The sequence below is a fragment of the Lepus europaeus genome, chromosome 6 (assembly GCF_033115175.1).
Source record: "Lepus europaeus isolate LE1 chromosome 6, mLepTim1.pri, whole genome shotgun sequence".
NCBI classification, from domain to species: Eukaryota; Metazoa; Chordata; class Mammalia; order Lagomorpha; family Leporidae; genus Lepus; species Lepus europaeus.
The window spans coordinates 85,273,851-85,291,305 of NC_084832.1; the positions used below are offsets into that span (position 1 = coordinate 85,273,851).

Below are 17,455 nucleotides of genomic sequence, written 5' to 3' on the forward strand. Positions count from 1 at the left end.
TGCCTTCCCAGGCCACAGCAGAGAGCTGGACTGGAAGAGGGGCAACTGGGACAGAATCTGGTGCCCTGACTGGGACTAGAACCCGGTATGCTGGTGCCGCAGGCAGAGGATTAGCCTATTAAGCCATGGCGCTGGCCTATTATTTTCTTTTAAAGATTCATTTATTTATTTGAAAGAGGTACTGAGAGAGAGGAAGAGATAGAGAGAGATCTTCTATCTACTGGTTCATTATCCAAATGGCTGCAATGGCCAGAGCTGTGCCAGGCCGAAGCCAAGAGCCAGGAACTTTTTTTTTTTAACAAATAACTTTATTTTTTTTAAAGATTTATTTTATTTTATTTATTTGAAAGAGTTACAGAAAGAGGTAGAGAAAGAGAGGTCTTCCATCCGCTCGTTCACTCCCCAGATGTCCGCAACAGCCGGAGCTGCGCCAATCCGAAGCCAGGAGCTTCATCCAGGTCTCCCACGTGGGTGCAGGGGCCTAAAGACTTGGGCCATCTTCTACTGCTATCCCAGGCCATAGCAGAGAGCTGGATTGGAAGAGGAGCAGCCGGGACTAGAACCAGCGCCCTGGCGCCCATATGGAATGCCAGCACTTCAGGCCCAGGCATTAACCCGCTGTGCCACAGTGCCAGCCCCGCCAGAAATTTATTCTAGTTCTCCCACATAGGTGGCAGGGGCCCAAGCACATCTTCCACTGCTTTCTCAGGCACATTAGCAGGGAACTGGATCAGAAGTGGAGAAGCTGAGACTTGAACCAGTACCCATATGGGATGCCGGTTTTACAGGCAGCGGCTTAACCTGTTACACCACAATGCTGGCTGGCCCCAAGAGCTTCTTTTTATATCCAGAGATGTAACCAGTTTCCCTATCAGCCAAGCATTTATTGAGTATCACTGCTTGCTTGGTATATGTTAGGCATTGCTTGGCAGATAACAGACATTTAAAGCATATTTCCTCTTAAAATATTTATAATGTATAGGTGGTCCCCAATTTATGATAGCTCCAAGAATTTTTTGACTTTACAGTGGTGTGAAAGAGTACCCATACAACCATTCTGATTTTTTTGTATTACAATAAGTTCCATGAGGGGCCCACACTGTGGCATAGTGGGTAAAGCTGCTGCAACATCGGCATCCCAAATGAGCATCAGTTTGTGTCCCAGGTGTTCCACTTCAATCCAGCTCTCTGCTAATGGCCTGATGAAACAGTGGAAGATGGCACAAATGCTTTGGAGGACTGGAAGAAGCTCCTGGCTCCTGGTTTCAGGTCTGGCCCAGATGGCTTTTGCAACCATCTGAATCAGCAGAAAGAATGTGTGTGTGTGTGTAATTCTTTCAAATAAATAAATCTTAAAAAATAAGTTCCATGAGCTGGTCCTCATGTTATAAAATAGGCTTTGCGTTAGATGATTTTGCCCAACTGCAGGCTATGGCAAGTGTTCTGAGCATGTTTAAGGGAGGCTGGGCCAAGCTAACATGTTTTATAGGTTAGGTGTATTAAGGACTGTTCTGACTTACTGGTTTTTCATTTTATAATGGTTTTATCAGGATATAACCCCACTTTAAGTCAAGAAGCTTCTGTAATTGGGGAGGTAACTGAAACATGGGGAAAAAAATTAGTGAGAAGTACTGTGATACTTTGTGTCACTAAGGCTCAAAGCTCTCTTAAGAAGTCAGGAGAAGTAGCAAACTTTGGATCCAGTAGTCCAGAGGGGCTGAAATATGAGCCAGAGACTGATGGAGCCAGCTCAGGGGTCTCAAACTAGGACCTATGGATAAGCCAGGGAGTCTGAAGTTTCCCCTAAAATGGTGTGCTACTTTGTATGATGCCAGTTTTGAGGGAGGGATCACATAACTTTATCAACCTGGAGACATTTTCTGCTCTAAAATGATAAGAACACAAGGGTCTGTATGAATTGGGAGACAGGGCTTGGGAATTTAGTACAGCACTTACAGGTCATAGGGAATACCCTTGCCAAGCCTTCTCTCTCTTACATAGAGCACCTAACGTGATTCAGACAAATTTGGGCTATTAATGAATGACTTTTTAAAATTAAATTTATTATTTGAAAATCAGAGTTACATAGCGAGAGAAGGAGAGGCAGAGAGAGAGAGAGAGAGAGAGAGGTCTTCCATCCACTGGTTCACCCCCCAGTTGGCTGCAATGGCCGGAGCTGGGCCAATCTCAAGCCAGGAGCCAGGAGCTTCTTCGGGGTCTCCAACATGGATGCAGGGGCCCAAGGACTTGGGCCATCTTCCACTGCTTTTCCAGGCCATCAGCAGGGAGCTGGATTGGAAGTGGAGCATCCAGGTCTCAAATCAGTGCCCATATGGGATGCCAGCACTGCAGGCAGCGGCTTTACCCACTACACCACAGCACCGGCCCCATATTAATGACTTAAGAACAGAGAGGCAAGATTGGCTAATACTGTTTATTGTGCCTTTTTTTTTTTCCAAGATTTAAAATTATTTGAAAGGCAGAGTGACAGAGAGGGAGACACAGAGATCTTCCATCTGCTGATTCACTCCCTAAATGGCCACAGTGACTGGGCCTGGGACAGATCAGGAGCCTGGAATTCCATCCATCTCCCACGGTAGGTAGCAGTGGACCAAGTACTTGAGCCATCTTCTGCTGCTTTCCCAGACACATGAGCAGGGGGTTGGTTTGAAAGTGGTGCAGCCAGAACTCGAACTGGTGCTCATATGGGATGCCAGTGTCACAGGCAGAGGCTTACACTGCACCACAACACCAGCCTCTGCTGTAGCTTTTAAAAATGTGTATTTGGTTTCCTAGGAAACCAATATTGTGCTCAAGAAAGGATACAACATTATTTCAAATATGAATTTGTCCTGTTGTATTTTAATTGAAGGAACCAGGTAATTAGAATTGCAAATATAGCAGTACTTTATTTTATAAAATTCAAACTGAGCCCTTAAAGACCAGATGGTATCTTAGGTTCATCTTCTCTGCTGGTTAATTGATGTTGTTTAAGAGGCACCATATTGGGAAGTTGGGAGTTGAACTCATTTCTCAGTAGAACTAAGATCTTTGTAAGACTCAGCAAGACTAAGGGGAAAACATACCTTATGACATACAGCAATATTTTATTTCCAGGCAGAAATTGATTTTGCTCACTGTGCACTATTCCTCCAACTTCATCTTTCTTGCTCCCCGTCTTCTGCTTTAGGGTACTGAAGACCTAGCTGTCTGTATAGACTGATATGTTTTAGTATCATGTTCTTGTTTATTCTTTTCCTGCTTCCTGAAACTTCTTTTAAAAAAAAATATTTCTGGCCGGCGCCATGGCTCACTAGGCTAATCCTCTGCCTGCGGCACCGGCACCCCAGGTTCTAGTCCTGGTCGGAGTGCTGGATTCTGTCCCGGTTGCTCCTCTTCAGTCCAGCTCTCTGCTGTGACCCGGGAAGCCAGTGGAGGATGGCCCAGGCCCTTGGTCCTGCACCCACATGGGAGACCAGGAGGAAGCACTTGGCTCCTGGCTTCGGATCAGCGCAGCGCGCCGGCCACAACACACTGGCCATAGCAGCCACTTGAGGGGTGAACCAATGGAAAAAAGAAGACCTTTCTCTCTGTCTCTCTCTCTCACTGTGTGATTCTACCTGTCAAAAAATAATAATAAGTAATTAATTAATTTAAAAAGATTTTTATTTATTTAAAAGGCAGAATAACAGAGAAGGGAGAGAGAGAGAATGAATCTTCCATCTGCTGGTTCACTCTCCTAATGGCCACAATGACCAGGGCTGGGCCATGCTGAAGCCAGGAACCTAGAGCTTTTTCCAGGTCTCCCACATGGGTGCAGGGGCCCAAGCACTTGGGCCACCTTCTGCTATTTCCCCAGGCACATTAGCAGGGAGCTGGATTGAAGTGGAGCAGCTGAGACTTAAACCGGAGCCCATATGGGATGCTGTTTACCAGCCCCTTCTGGAGCTTCTTACTCATCTTTCTTTGTGTTTTTTTGTTTGTTTGTTTGTTTTGATTTGTTTTTTTTTGTTACTCATTTATTCTTAAAGATTCAGCTGTGTCTCGTTTCCTTTAATTTTTTTTAAACCTTACTTTATTGTCCAAGAATTTTGTCTCCATGTTATACAGTACCCTTTGTTTGTGTCCTTAATAGGTTTTTAACTCTATTCTAAACTCTTTGAAGATAGAGATTGTTTTATTACTAACACTTAAATAAGCAGTACCGTTTTTGGCAATAAGAAGCAGCTATTTCAAGAGTTAGAAGAGGGGCCACCATCATTGTGGTGCCGTGAGCTAAGCTGTTACCTGCAGTGTTGGTATCCAGTATCTGTCGTGGCCATTTAGGAATGAACCGTGAATGGAAGATCTCCCCTCATCAACTCTACCTTTCAAATAAATAAATAAATCTTTAAAAAAGGGGTGGGGTGGGGAGAAATCCAGTATGCCTCTCAGATCTTTGGTTTAACTGACTGTTGAAATTTGTACTTTTCATCTCTACTTTGGATTTCAGATGCTCAAGAGCTGCATTAGTTCTGATGGAAGGTAATGATCGCTTATATTAGAGTTATAGCAGAAAATTGCTGAAAGATACACCTAGGAATAAGTATTTTGAGATATGTTTAATACTTAGTAGTCTAAAAAAGGGAGGGGAAGAAGATGAGATAAGCACTTGTTTATTTTGATACAAAAAAAGTTTGAAATCCATGCATGGATTTTTTACAATGCATTTCCATGAACTTTTTGAAGATCCTTCTTGTTCTTCATGAGGACAAGTATTGAATCTTCTGGCTGTCTGAAATCAGTGGTATCTTGTCTTTTGTACTACATTTAACTGTGAAGGGCTCTTTGTAGCATTCATTATTAATATTGGTCCCAGAAATGTTATATGGTTTTATATCACTATTATACTTATAAAACATAATGAGCTTGAAAGAGATGAAACCTCATAAGATTATAGCTGTAAAGGTCTCTTCTAGGCATATGGGGTTCGAAGTCTGGGAAAGAAATTTATATGAGGAATGGCACTAATGGCAGAGATATTTTTAAAGATAAAATAATGAAGATATAAGCATTTGGTGCAGTGATTAGGATGCTGCTTGGGATTGCCTGTATTTTATATCAGAGTGCCTGGGTTCGAGCCCCAGCTCTGCTCCTGACTTGAGCTTCCTGCTAATTCAGACCCTGAGAGGCAGTAGCGGCTCAAGTAATTGGGTCTTTGTCATCTGTGTGGGAGAACTGGGTTCTCCTGGCCCATTCCTAACTGTTAAGAGCACTTGGAGAATGAAAGATCTCTGTTTCTGTCTGCCTGTCTGCCTCTCTCTAGCATGCACTCTCTCTCTCTGCCAAATAAATAAAAATAAATAGATGTTTTTAAAAATAAAATTATTAGTTAGCATACACTACTCTTTACTATCATAGAACTGTTTTTCTCAAGACAACTTGTTTATCCTCATTTTCTTTAGGCTTAGCCTAGTTGCAAGCACACGGTCCCCTCTACAACTGATTATTTTAATGTCTAGATATATCGCAATCTCGTTTAAGAATAAAAAAATGCCATGGCTCACTTGGTTAACCCTCCGCCTGCAGCACCAGCATCCCATATGGGCGCCGGGTTCTAGTCCCGGTTGTTCCTCTTCCAGTCCAACTCTCTGCTGTGGCCCAGGAAGGCAGTGGAGGATGGCCCAGGTGCTTGTGCCCCTGCACCGCATGGGAGACCAGGAAGAAGCACCTGGTTCCTAGCTTTGGATCTGCTCAGTGCTGGCCGTAGCAGCCATTTGGAGAGTGAACCAACAGGAGGAAACCTTTCTCTCTGTTTTTCTCTCTCACTATCTGTAACTCTACCTGTCAAATTAAAAAAAAAAAAAAGGAGAATAAAAAATAAAATTCTTAAAATACAATAATAATGAGACAACTCAATTTTAAAAAGAGCAGAAGATTTGAATAGACATTGTGCCAACAAAGGCATGCAAATGGCCAAGGAGCACATAAAAAGATGTTTAACATTAGTCACCAGGGAAATGCAGATCAACCACAATAATCTCACCTTTCCATGAGGTAGCAGAGCCTTATATTTACATTGTTTTCTAAGATTTATTTATTTATTTATTTGAAAGGCAGAGTTACAGAGAGAGATGGAGAGACAGAGAGAGAGAGATATTCCATCTGCCAGTTTACTCCCCAAATGGCCACAGCAGCTGAGGCTGGGCCAGACTGAAGTTAGGAGCCAGGAGCTTCATCTGGGTCTTCTGCATGGATGCAGGAGCCCAAAAACTTAGAGCATTTTTCACTGCTGTCTCAGGTGCATTAGCAGGGAGCTGGATCCAAAGTGGAGCAGCCAGGACTTGTATTGACACTCATGTGGATTAATGGGCTATGCAACAATGCCAGCCTTTTATTACCTGTTTTAAGGTCTTACCATATTGTCTTAATTACTGTACCTTTGGAATGAGTCTTTACTATTTGATAGCATCAGCCTTTTAACATTGTTATTTTTTGAAGAATGGCTTATTTTTGGCTTCTTATTACCATGTGAATTGCAAAATCAGGTTGTCAATTTCCATAAGAAACAAAAACCTGATGATATTTTATCTTTTTAAAACATATTTATTTTTTGGGCCAGTGCTGTGGCTCAGCGGGTTAACGCCCTGGCCTGAAGCACCGGCATCTCATATGGGCACTGGTTCGAGACCCAGCTGCTCCACTTCCAATCCAGCTCTCTGCTATGGCCTGGGAGGGCAGTGGAGGATGGCCCAAGTACATGGGCCCTTCCACGTGGGTGGGAGACCCGGAGGAAGCTCCTGGTTCCTGGCTTCGGATCAGCGCAGCTCCAGCCGTTACAGCCAATTGAGGAGTGAACCAGCAGATGGAAGACCTCTCTCTTTCTCTCTGCCTCTCCTCTCTCTGTGTAACTCTGACATGCAAATAAATAAATAAATCTTTAAAAAATTATTTTTTTTTTGAAAAGCAGTATGACAGAGAGACAGAGATCTGTCTGCTGGTTCACTCCCCAAATGGCCACAGTGGCCAAGGCTTAGCCAGGCTGAAGCCAGGAGCCAGTAGCTCCTTCTGTGTCTCCCACATGGGTGTCAGAGGGCCAAGTACTTGGGCCATCTTCTGCTGCTTTCCATGGCAACCCAGGAAGCTGGATTGGAAACAGAGCAGCTGGGACTTGAACCAGCACTATGATACGAAGTGCCGGTATAACAGTTGGTGGCTTATTGCACTGCGCCACAGTGCCAACCCCAGGATTTTTATATCTGAGATTGTAGGAAACAGTAGGTTAATTTGAGAATTATTGGAATCTTTATAATATTCAGTTTTCTGTACTATGAACACAATAAATATCCCTTAATTCCTTAATTAGGAAACTTTTGATTTCAATAATAGTTTTGTGTGTAGAGGTATTATGCAATATGGGGTTCCTTCTATAGATTTTAAAATGTACTTATTTCTATTTTATTAAGTAATTTGTATGAACCATATGTATGTTTACCTTTTCCAAAGGTACTGGAGGCTATTTCTAAACCTTTCATGTTAAAAATAATGCTTATGACACTCCTTGACACTTTTACATTCTGAGATCCAGTGACAGCTTTGACTTAGGATCTCCACCTCTTCTTCTTCTTTTTTTTTTTTTTTTTTTGACAGGCAGAGTGGACAGTGAGAGAGAGAGACAGAGAGAAAGGTCTTCCTTTGCCATTGGTTCACCCTCCAATGGCCACCGCAGCCAGCGTGCTGCGGCCGGTGCACCGCACTGATCCGAAGGCAGGAGCCAGGTGTTTCTCCTGGTCTCCCATGGGGTGCATGAGGTGGTAGGATGCTGAGATCATGATTATGTGATTTGCTTCTTTGTCTTTCCTCCCTCCCTCCCTTATTTGAAAGGGAGAGTTACAGAGAGGCAGAAGCAGAGCAAGAGAGGTCTTCCATCCACAGTTCACTCCCTACATGGCCCCAGTGGCTGGAGCTGCACCTATCTGGAGCCAGGAGCCCAAGGGCTTGAGCCATCTTCCACTGCTTTCCCAGGCCATAGCAGGGTGCTGGATTGGAAATGGAGCAGCCGGGTCCAAACCAGCACCCATATGGGATGCCGGCACTGCAGATTGCAGCTTAACCCGCTATACCACAGCACCAGCCCCTCTGTATTTTTTTTAAAGAGGGACTCCTGATTTATATTAGATTCTTGATATATACAGAAAGTTTTTTGTCTTGGTTGAAGAATAAAATTATTAGGGGCCAGCACATTAGTATAGCGGGTAAAGTTGCCACCTGCAGTGCCGGCATCCCATTTGGGCGCTCTAATTCTGATCCAGAGCATGTGCACGGATACACACACACACACAAACTGAGAACTAATTTTACAGTTAACTCTCATAATACAACTCATTGAGGACAGAGGTCCTGCATGGAGAGTTGGTGCACAGTAGCTCCTTATTGTTAATTTAACAATTAGCTCTCTTATGTGTAACGTCAGTGACCACCGAGGCTCTTGACATGAGCTGCTTAAGCAATGGGAGCCTTTTGAGTCCACAAACTCAATCAGTATTTGGACAAGGCCATAAGAAAAGTGGAATTTCTCTCCTCCCTATAGAGAAAAGTACCTCCTTCTTTGATGGCCACTTCTTTCCATCGAGGTCGCACTCACAGAGATCCTTCATGTGGAAGATTTTTTGCCACAGTGTCTTGGCTTTCCATGCCTGAAATTGTCTGGCCTTTTTGTAATGACACTCCACTGGCCCGTCTTTTTTTTTAACAGGCAGAGTTAACATGAGAGAGAGAGAGAAAGGTCTTCCTTTTACGTTGGTTCACCCCTCAATGGCTGCTGCGGCCAGTGCACCGCGCTGATCCGAAGCCAAGAGCCAGGTGTTTCTCCTGGTCTCCCATGTGGGTGTAGGGCCCAAGGACTTGGGCCATCCTCCACTGCCTTCCCAGGCCATAGCAGAGAGCTGGACTGGAAGAGGAGCAACCGGGACAGAATCCAGTGCCCCAACTGGGACTAAAACCCAGTGTGCTGGCGCCGCAAGGCAGAGGATTAGCCTATTGAGCTGCAGTGCCGGCCCACTGGCCCTTTTTTTGCTGATATCCTGCTGAAGAAGGAAGTGCTTCTGAAGGCTGTCCATTCTGGTAGGGCTGTCAGTAACTTTGTACCTGAGAGACTTCAGTGACTAACCATTGCCTATTAAATAAAGCCCATCTTTCTTAGCTCTCCATCATTCAGCATCTTGCAGGTTCCTGTCCTCAGGGATCTTTTTGTTCTTCGTATACACTGTATACCAATTAAATTGGGCTGCTTGCTGCTCTCTCAGTGTTGTGTCTTCTGTGTGGCCTGCACCTGCCACCTTCTTACTATTCTTCAGGTGTCCAGTATTAAAGGCTAGTTCCCCTATAACTGTGAGCATACCACCTTCCCCAACTTCCACTAACAGGAGTCATTTTCCCACTTGCACAGTTAATTGCAGTTTGTAGCATAGCCTTGTTATACCCTGCTTAGTGATGAATTTCTTGAACCCAGGATCTTGCCTTTGTTTTGAATTTGGATATATATTAATCACATTGGATGTAAATTAACTGAACTTTTTTAGTTTCAAGGAAACTGGTCAGAAGACTGTCAAAAATTCCTACTCTACATTGGCCTACGAATAAATGAAATCAGTTCAGAAATTCTGTAGGCTTAAACACTATATTTATTCTTAGGACTTTAGCAAAGAATTTTTTTCCAGATAGACATTTATTTTTAAAATGTGTACCATTATTTGGGGTGGTTATTTAGCTAGCAGTTAAGATACCCACATCCCATATCAGAGTAACTTGGGTTTAATTCTCAGCTCTGGCACCTGACTCCAGCTTCTTGCTAATACAGACGCTGGGAAGCAGCATTGATGGCTCAGTAATTGGATTCCTGGCTTTAGCCCTGGCCCAGCTCCAGCTATTGCAGGCACTTGGGAAGTGAACCAGCCAATGGGAGCTTGCTCGCTCGTTCTCTCTCTCTCTGCCTCCCAAATCAATAAGAATTTAAAGAACAAATGTTTACCCTCCTTTATATTGACTCTCCTTCTTTTCTAGGGCACTGTATTTAATCTTGAGTCTGAGGAGGAGGAATATCCTGGAGTCATTGCAGAGGACAGCAATGACATTTACATCTTGCCCAGTGACAACTCTGCACAAGTCAGTCCCCCAGAGTCTCCAACTGTGACCACTTCGTGGCAGTCGGAGAGCTTACCTGCCTCCCTGTCGGCCAGCCAGAGTTGGCACACAGAAAGCCTGCCGGTGTCCCTAGGTCCTGAGTCCTGGCAGCAGATAGCCATGGATCCTGAAGAAGTCAAGAGCTTAGACAGCAATGAAGCTGGCGAGAAGAGCGAGAACAACTCTTCAAATTCTGACATTGTGCATGTGGAGAAAGAAGAAATACCTGAGAGTGTGGAAGAGGGCGCTGTGGCTCCTGTGCCACCCAGGGAGCTGCATGAGGCCTTCCCTACAGCTCCAGCTCCCTTGCTCCCACATGTCACTGCCACTTCCTTTCTGGAGACGAGGGAATCTGGCCCAGAGATGACTGCAGTAGAGGAAACCAGCCCTGCCACATCTTTGTTTGTAGAACTTGATGAAGAAGAAGTGAAAGCAGCAGCAGTGGAACCTCCTGAAGTAGAGCAGGTGGTGACCCCTGCACTGAAATCTGCATCAACACCGCAGAGAGGAGAGGAGTCACATGTGAGCAAAGAGAGCCTTCCAGAAGAGCCCTCCCCCACTGGAGGTGCAAAGGCCGTCCCACTGTGTGAGGGCAAGTTCATCCTGCTGTTTGGAGGGGCTGCTGCTGCTGCTATCCTGGCAGTGGCCGTTGGGGTGGCATTGGCTCTGCGGAAGAAATAGATTCTCCAAAAGAGGAAGAAGACGCTATGTTTGCTGGATTTGAACTGCCAGCAGCTGAATGGGTGTTTGTGGAACACTTGGGGATAATTGGGGTTTTCTGCTCAACATGGCAGTGGGTTGATCCACACAGTAGGGCTTGAGGTCGAGGGTGTTCATGGTCATCTGTGAATTCCAAGGGCCTTGTCTCATGTTAGATTCAGAATTACACAAGTACAGAGCTCCCTCTAGAATGGAGTTTCTCCACTTTGCCGTCATTGACATTTTGATAATTCCCTGTAGGAGGAGGCTGTCCTGTACATCCTAGGATGTTTAGCAACATCTTGGCCTCTGCAGATGCAGTAGCACCCCACTTCCTAAGGTGACGGCTGAAGCGGTCTGAGAGGTTGCCAAGTGCCTGCTGTGGGCAGTCCCCCATGGAGAGCCAGTGTGTTATTGGTGGGGGGTGTGTGTGAGTGGGAACATCTAAGATGGAAGTCCCAGCCAGGAGGGTTTGCTGTCACTCCACTAGGCAGTAATTCCTCTGCTGGGATCTCATCTGTCCTGGTGGCCAGGCTGTGTGTGCAGCCAGCCACCTCTGACTCTTGCTCTCTCCCCTCTTCCTGTCCCTTCATGGGGAGTGGGCTCCCCTCCCGTCTCCGCCATCTCTCAGGTCCCTTCTCAGACCACATGGGAGAGTGCTCTGTGCTTCTGCCCAGACTTGCCACTTCCCCAAGGCTTCCTCCACCTCCACCTTGTAGAGATGTTGCCTTTAGGAATCTTTTACAAAATAAGTCAATATAGAGTAACATGAGACCTGGGGCTCCCTAACCTGTGAGTGCAGTGCAGGTGACTGGCCAGAGAAACATCTGTCTTGTGTAGAGGCAGAAGGATGGCCTAGGTGACCTATCTGGGTAGCTTCCAGCCTTTGAGTCAGTGTCACCCCCTTGCCTGTGGGTGCTTCCTAATAGCATCTGCTGTTTCTGTGCCCTGGGTTGGTATGTGCCCCCCATGGCTGACCTCAGTCTTGTTCCTGCTCCTCCACCTTTTGGTGGGTCTCTTGCCACCTGGGGCTCACAGACCCAGTTGAATTTCAAGTCTTACTAAATATAATATCATTGAGATAAAATGGCAGATATCATCTTAACATTTAAGTATCAAAGGTAAAAGACAAAAGAGGCTTGAGTTTCAAGACAGAGGCCACCTTGAGATTCACACTCGACTTCCAGAGTCCAGAATGGAGGCTTCTCTGCCTGGACTTAGCACAGCACAGATGCCAGGGGTGCCCAACACAGCAGTCTCTGACAGCGGAGAGTCAGCGGCATTTTCTTTCAACTGGCCCATCCCATCCCTACAGTAGGGGAGGAACTGCACCCTCGCGTGGCTGAGGGTCACTGTGTCACTGTGCAGAGCACGAGTGGTTTTTTTTAAAAAGGTCACTTCAGATTTACTTAGTAAATGTAACACATTACTTTTTAGAGCCTGAAATTTATAATAAAATTACTTTATCTACCCTTACCACCAAAACCCAATGCTTTCAATGTGCTTTTTGAAACTTATTTTTTAAAATAAAACCTTCTCCCTAAAGTATTACATTTTTTAAAAATGTTCAAGAAAAGGTCTGAGGATATGTTTGTTTGTCTTGCACAGCTTTATCAAGTCCTGTGTCCTTGTGATCTGAAACTTGGTGGCCCACTTAGTGGTGTTCTGAGGATCTTGTTGCACCTTTGTTAGCATAGCTGCAGGTGAGGGGCAGGCAGGATCAGTGTGGGGACAGCCTTCTCCACAGCGCTGACAGGGGCATTGGAGTTTTCTGTTTTCTAATTGCTGTGTTCCTGTTTGTGTAGGTTTGAGAGACTGGTGAGTCTCTCTTTCATAAGATCTTCTCTTCCAGGGTTAACACGTTTTAACTCTGGATCTCATACCCAGTGACCAGAGCAGATTTGAGCAGTGATTGAAGCCCTTGGCCTAGAACACCCATGCCTGTGTTTCACCCCAGGACATCAGGGGCAAGTGTAACAGTGATGTGAATGCACACAAATTCCCATTCGCTGAACGTTAACCTGAAGTACCTGGCCAGCTGTGTTGTGCTGGTTGACATTCTTTCTGCTGCCTTCTGCCCCTTGAATGCTTGTTAGTTCCCATGCTTTCTCCACTTTCTTTCCTTCTCCCTCTGCCAGCAGAGGAGTGGCCTTCCAGAAGCTTGCGTTTTTCACTATTACATTAAGAAGATTTATTTATCCAGATGCTCCTCCTCTTTTTGAGGGGCTTATAGTAGGGAGCCGGTCCTTCCTGCTCCCCAACTTACATAACACCTGAGTCCAAGGTAAAGGAAGGACTCGGAGTTAAATCCAACTTGCCGGGATAAGGGTTTCTGGTCACTTAGCAGAAAGCCAGTAGAGGTTTCTTGAAAAATCCGAGAATTATGAGCACTAGTTTATGCCCTCAGGCGTGCATCCGTACCTACAGTGTGCCTTAAGAGACTCTTGTGATCATTGCTCTTTTGAGAACTTTCTAGATAAAGAAGTGTCTGTGCAGTCCTCACCCAGAGGCACCCTTGATGCATCCTCTTGCCTGTGCTTCTGTACCATCTCAAACGATGAACCAGCAGCATGGTTTTCTGAACTGCAGCAGTGTCCTATAAGCCTTTGTGCCAATTCCCTGAAAGAACAGCTGCGCCTGCTCCCTGCCTCTTCCCCTAAAGGTGTGGCAGACATGTGGGCAGTCATTTGAAAACCTGACATTTGAATTTTTGAATCATTTTAAGAGATTTTTTTTAAGAAATAAAAGGTTTTTATAGGGAAGACAGTTGTTCCCTTCTATTCTTTCTCCTAACTTCTTAAGTCTTTGAAAACTCATCTTTCAGAGGATGTGAGGTGACTGTGTTTACCTAGAGGCCAATCACTAATTTTCTTACAGCCCCTGACATAATCCCCTCACAAGCATTGTCTCATGTAAAGTCTCAGCAACACACTGGATGCCAGAAAAATGTCTCCTTATCTCTGGGGGAGAGGACTTGCGTCCGTGACAACCTCCCAGCTGAGGTCAGTTTACACCCCTGGTAGAGTGTGCTTTCCGCACACACACTTTTGTGTGGGACACTCATCTTGGCACTCCATTGAGCATTTAAAGTGTGCAGAGGTCATCCCTGTGCCCTCACACACCTTACCACACCTGCAGGGTTAACAGCTGATTTCCTCAGCTTGTGAGTACAAACAACACAAACCTGACTGGGACCTAGTTAACCTCTAAAGTCTTCTAGCACACAAGAGGCAATGATCTGCATATTTCTGACTCCAAGTCCTAGTACCTTTTCTGGTTTTTACCATCGTCATGACCTTGCAGCGCAGTATTGGCAGGCTCCCTACAATGGTTGTGCCCCTGATTCCTGCAAGAGGGTGGGGGGAGGGGCACAGGCACTGCTTACCACACTATGCACCCTGCAGGAAGGTGAGTCTTGCTGTAATTCTGCAAAGCAACTACCTAAGCTAATATCCAGCCTGACCTGTTACAGGAGTCAAGAGTGAAGCTTATGTCCAGGGCTGAGCCAACATGCAGCTGCACCAAGTATCTTCTGTATCCACAGAGGTCCCGACAGTCATGGCTGATGCTTGGTTAGTGCCCTAAGTATTTCTGCTCTTAAACAAGGTCAGGCAATCTGATACCATGTGTAAACGAGGCAGGTGGAGGCAGCACCATGACACATTTTTCTCTCTTTCCTTTTTCCTAGTTTTCCTTTTGCCCTGCTTGTGCCATCAGCCTGGGTGGGGATGTGGAGAGGGAAGCACCTGTAGGCATTGCTTAACCTCTTGACACTTGGAGGCCACCTGCTCAGGGAGGTGGCCAGGGCACAGGCTCAGCTTTCTCAGAAGTTGCCAGAGGGGTCCTCCCAGTGAAACACCTGGACCACATGCCAAAGCACCTACAACCCTGGTTACAGAACATTGGCTCCAGATCACAAACAGTGGGATTCTGTCACTATTCTGTGATCACCTTGTTTATAGAGAGCTGCACAGAATGGGGAACTGCAGTGTTACTAAATTAATACATCCCGTCTTCCTTTCTGCACGAGACTTCTGAGCCTCAGCCCAGCTTGCCATGCTCCCTGTGTGGAAACCAGCAGGGTCGTCTCATGTTTGTTTACACTACCAGAACCCTGGCCAGAACGCTGCTTCACTGTGCGCTCAGGTTGGAATTGTTCTCAGGGATATTTGCAAGGCCTTGTCACAAGCTAAAAAGTAGCAGCTGGGTCCAGAAGGTTCTTACCCCTGTTCTCCCCTCTCCTAAGGGGAAATTTTATAGTGAAACTGTTCACTTCAGTGGGTATTCTTTGCATCACTAGAAGAAATTGGTTAACAGATACATTACTTAGAACAAAAGTTGACCTTTTAAAATTACTCTCCTCTGTCCCTAGGGACAGGAAGTTGGGGTGGAGTTTCCCTGTCAGAGTCTGGAATAACTCAGTGGGCTCTGGCAACTTTCAACAAAGGAAGGTGTCAGAGTTGCACACGTGGTCACTGGACAGCACCAAAGGAACAGAAAGAACCTACTTCTCCCTAGACCTGCAGTTTCCTGCTGTTTCCATTTCTTTTCCCCTTCAGATTAAAAGTGCCTCTTCCTACTTTATTCCTTGAGTAAACTCAAATTTATTGTTTCTAATGCTCTCATCTCTTCAGAAATACTGGAATCAAATGGTACTTTTGGTAGTTAACACAAGCATTTTGCTTAAGCAGCATTTTGCCCTTCCCTGTATGGAGTCCCTTTAGGCGTCCTAGCTGCAGCTCTGATTTGCTCGGTTTGTTACTGTGGACTCTTCTGACTGATTGCTGGTCACCAGGGGAAAGGAAAACACTCAAACCTATGAATTGTGCTTTCTGTCAGAAGCCATGTGTTGGGAAGAACACATTAGAGGTTGCAATAAAGTGAGACTTGCAGAAAACCAACAGACTCACCTTTGTATTTATATGGGGACCTTGACACATGGGGCATCATTTCTGAAAATTTGTCTACATGAGTGGGCTGCCTTGACTCCAGGATCTGCTGACAGGGTCCTAACACTCAAAGGACACTTACTCTGCATTCTAGTTCCAGTCTGCACAGCTAGTGGAGCTGGGAAACAAGGCCAGGCTGTGTGCTGTGGCGCTGAAGGCAGCCTTGAGCATCTCAGCAGTGCATGCTGGGGCCTGGGCAGAGTCAGGGACCATCTCCCCTTCTGAGTGCACCAGCTTTTCCACCTCACTTTCACATATGCCAGCCTTCCACAAAGGAGTGCCCATTGCTTCTTTCCAGTATTTAAGAAAACGAAAAACATATTCTCTGAATTCAAGTCACCTCTCAGTTACATCCACAAGATCGCATTACAAGGGCAAAATCCCCCAACACCTGAGGTGCACCCGAGTCAGGGCTGAGTACTCAAGATTAGAACATTGGTTTCTGATGCTGTGAGATCTTTATCATGTCGGCTGTGGGGAAGGGCTGGCAACCTTGCTTTACAACCAAAAGAACATGTCAGTCTCGGTCTGGAAAGATTTATACGGAAACCAGTTAAAAGCTGTATTCAAATGGTGGCCTACTTATTTGGGCCAGACAGCTGCAAATCAAGATTCTGTGAAAGCATTGTAAAAAGAGTCTGGGATTATTTGTTGCTTGATACCCACTAGTTTAGATCTGACTACTGTATTTAAACTCCTTTTAAAAGAAAACACCTCCCTTCCCCTAGTAGGAACCTGAATGCCACTCATATGGACGAGTTTGTTACATGCGACTCACACCTTCCATTGTGACAGGAACCTTTTTTAAAAAAGTTCACTCCAAAAACATTCCAAATAGCTTAACGGATTTATTTACAAGTTGCCTTCATTCTGTACGATACCTATTTGCTTTTAGTATTTGTAATCTTTACCCACTTCAGATTGAGACCCGGCCATACTGTGGTGTGGACTGAGGTAGACCTGTTTTTCTTTTCCAATGAATATAGACGTTTTTTTCTTTGCTGAGCATTTTTTTTTAAGATTATCTATTTGAAAGGCAAAATGACAGCGAGTGGGAATCTCCCATCCACTGGTTCACTTCTCAAATGGCTGCAAGAGCTCAGGCTAAGCCAGGCTGAAGCCCAGAGCCAGGAAATCCAGGTCTCCCACATGGGTGGCAGGGACCCAAGTACTTGGGCCATCATCTACTGCCTTCCCTGGTGCATTAGCAGGAAACTGGATCAGCAGCAGAGCAACAGGAACCTTGCAGACATTGCAAGTGGCAGCTGAACACTACAAAGCTGGCCCCTTTCCAGTTGAATTTAAACTTATAGAGGAGAACAGTGTTTTGCTAACAGGAGGTCTTGCTAATATTAGTGCTGTATCACTCTTGCTAGCACCCACTGTCACACTGCCACACTGCATACTGGAGACGGCTGGTGGCTGGGGTCAGCACGCCTTGAGCACTGTTTCTAACCCTAAGCATTCCCCTGTAGGTTCTAGTCTCGTGTTTTGAGTGTGCCCCTAGGAAGGGGGATCACTTCAGTGGCCGAAGTTTAGGCCTCTTAACTGCTCCTCCATCCTTTCTGGCTGGAAACCTGTGCTCTCTGATTGACTTCTTTGCATGGATGAGCTGAGGGAAGACAAAAATCTTCCATGAAGTGTAC

General features: G+C 45.4%; 1 protein-coding gene across 10 annotated transcripts in view; it reads left to right on the forward strand.

The window, feature by feature from the left end:
• BCL2L13 (BCL2 like 13) overlaps positions 1 to 15,761 on the forward strand; it is a 103,962-nt gene extending 88,201 nt beyond the window's left edge. For 8 of the 10 annotated variants that reach the window (XM_062194450.1, XM_062194452.1, XM_062194449.1 and 5 more), the window contains one exon: positions 10,042 to 15,761. In XM_062194450.1, the coding sequence (XP_062050434.1) occupies positions 10,042 to 10,842 (801 nt within the window). In that variant the 3' untranslated portion in view covers positions 10,843 to 15,761. The remainder of the gene's footprint in view (positions 1 to 10,041) is intronic. The other 2 variants (XM_062194458.1, XM_062194459.1) reach the window with 2 other exon arrangements.
• Positions 15,762 to 17,455: the final 1,694 nt, after the last annotated feature.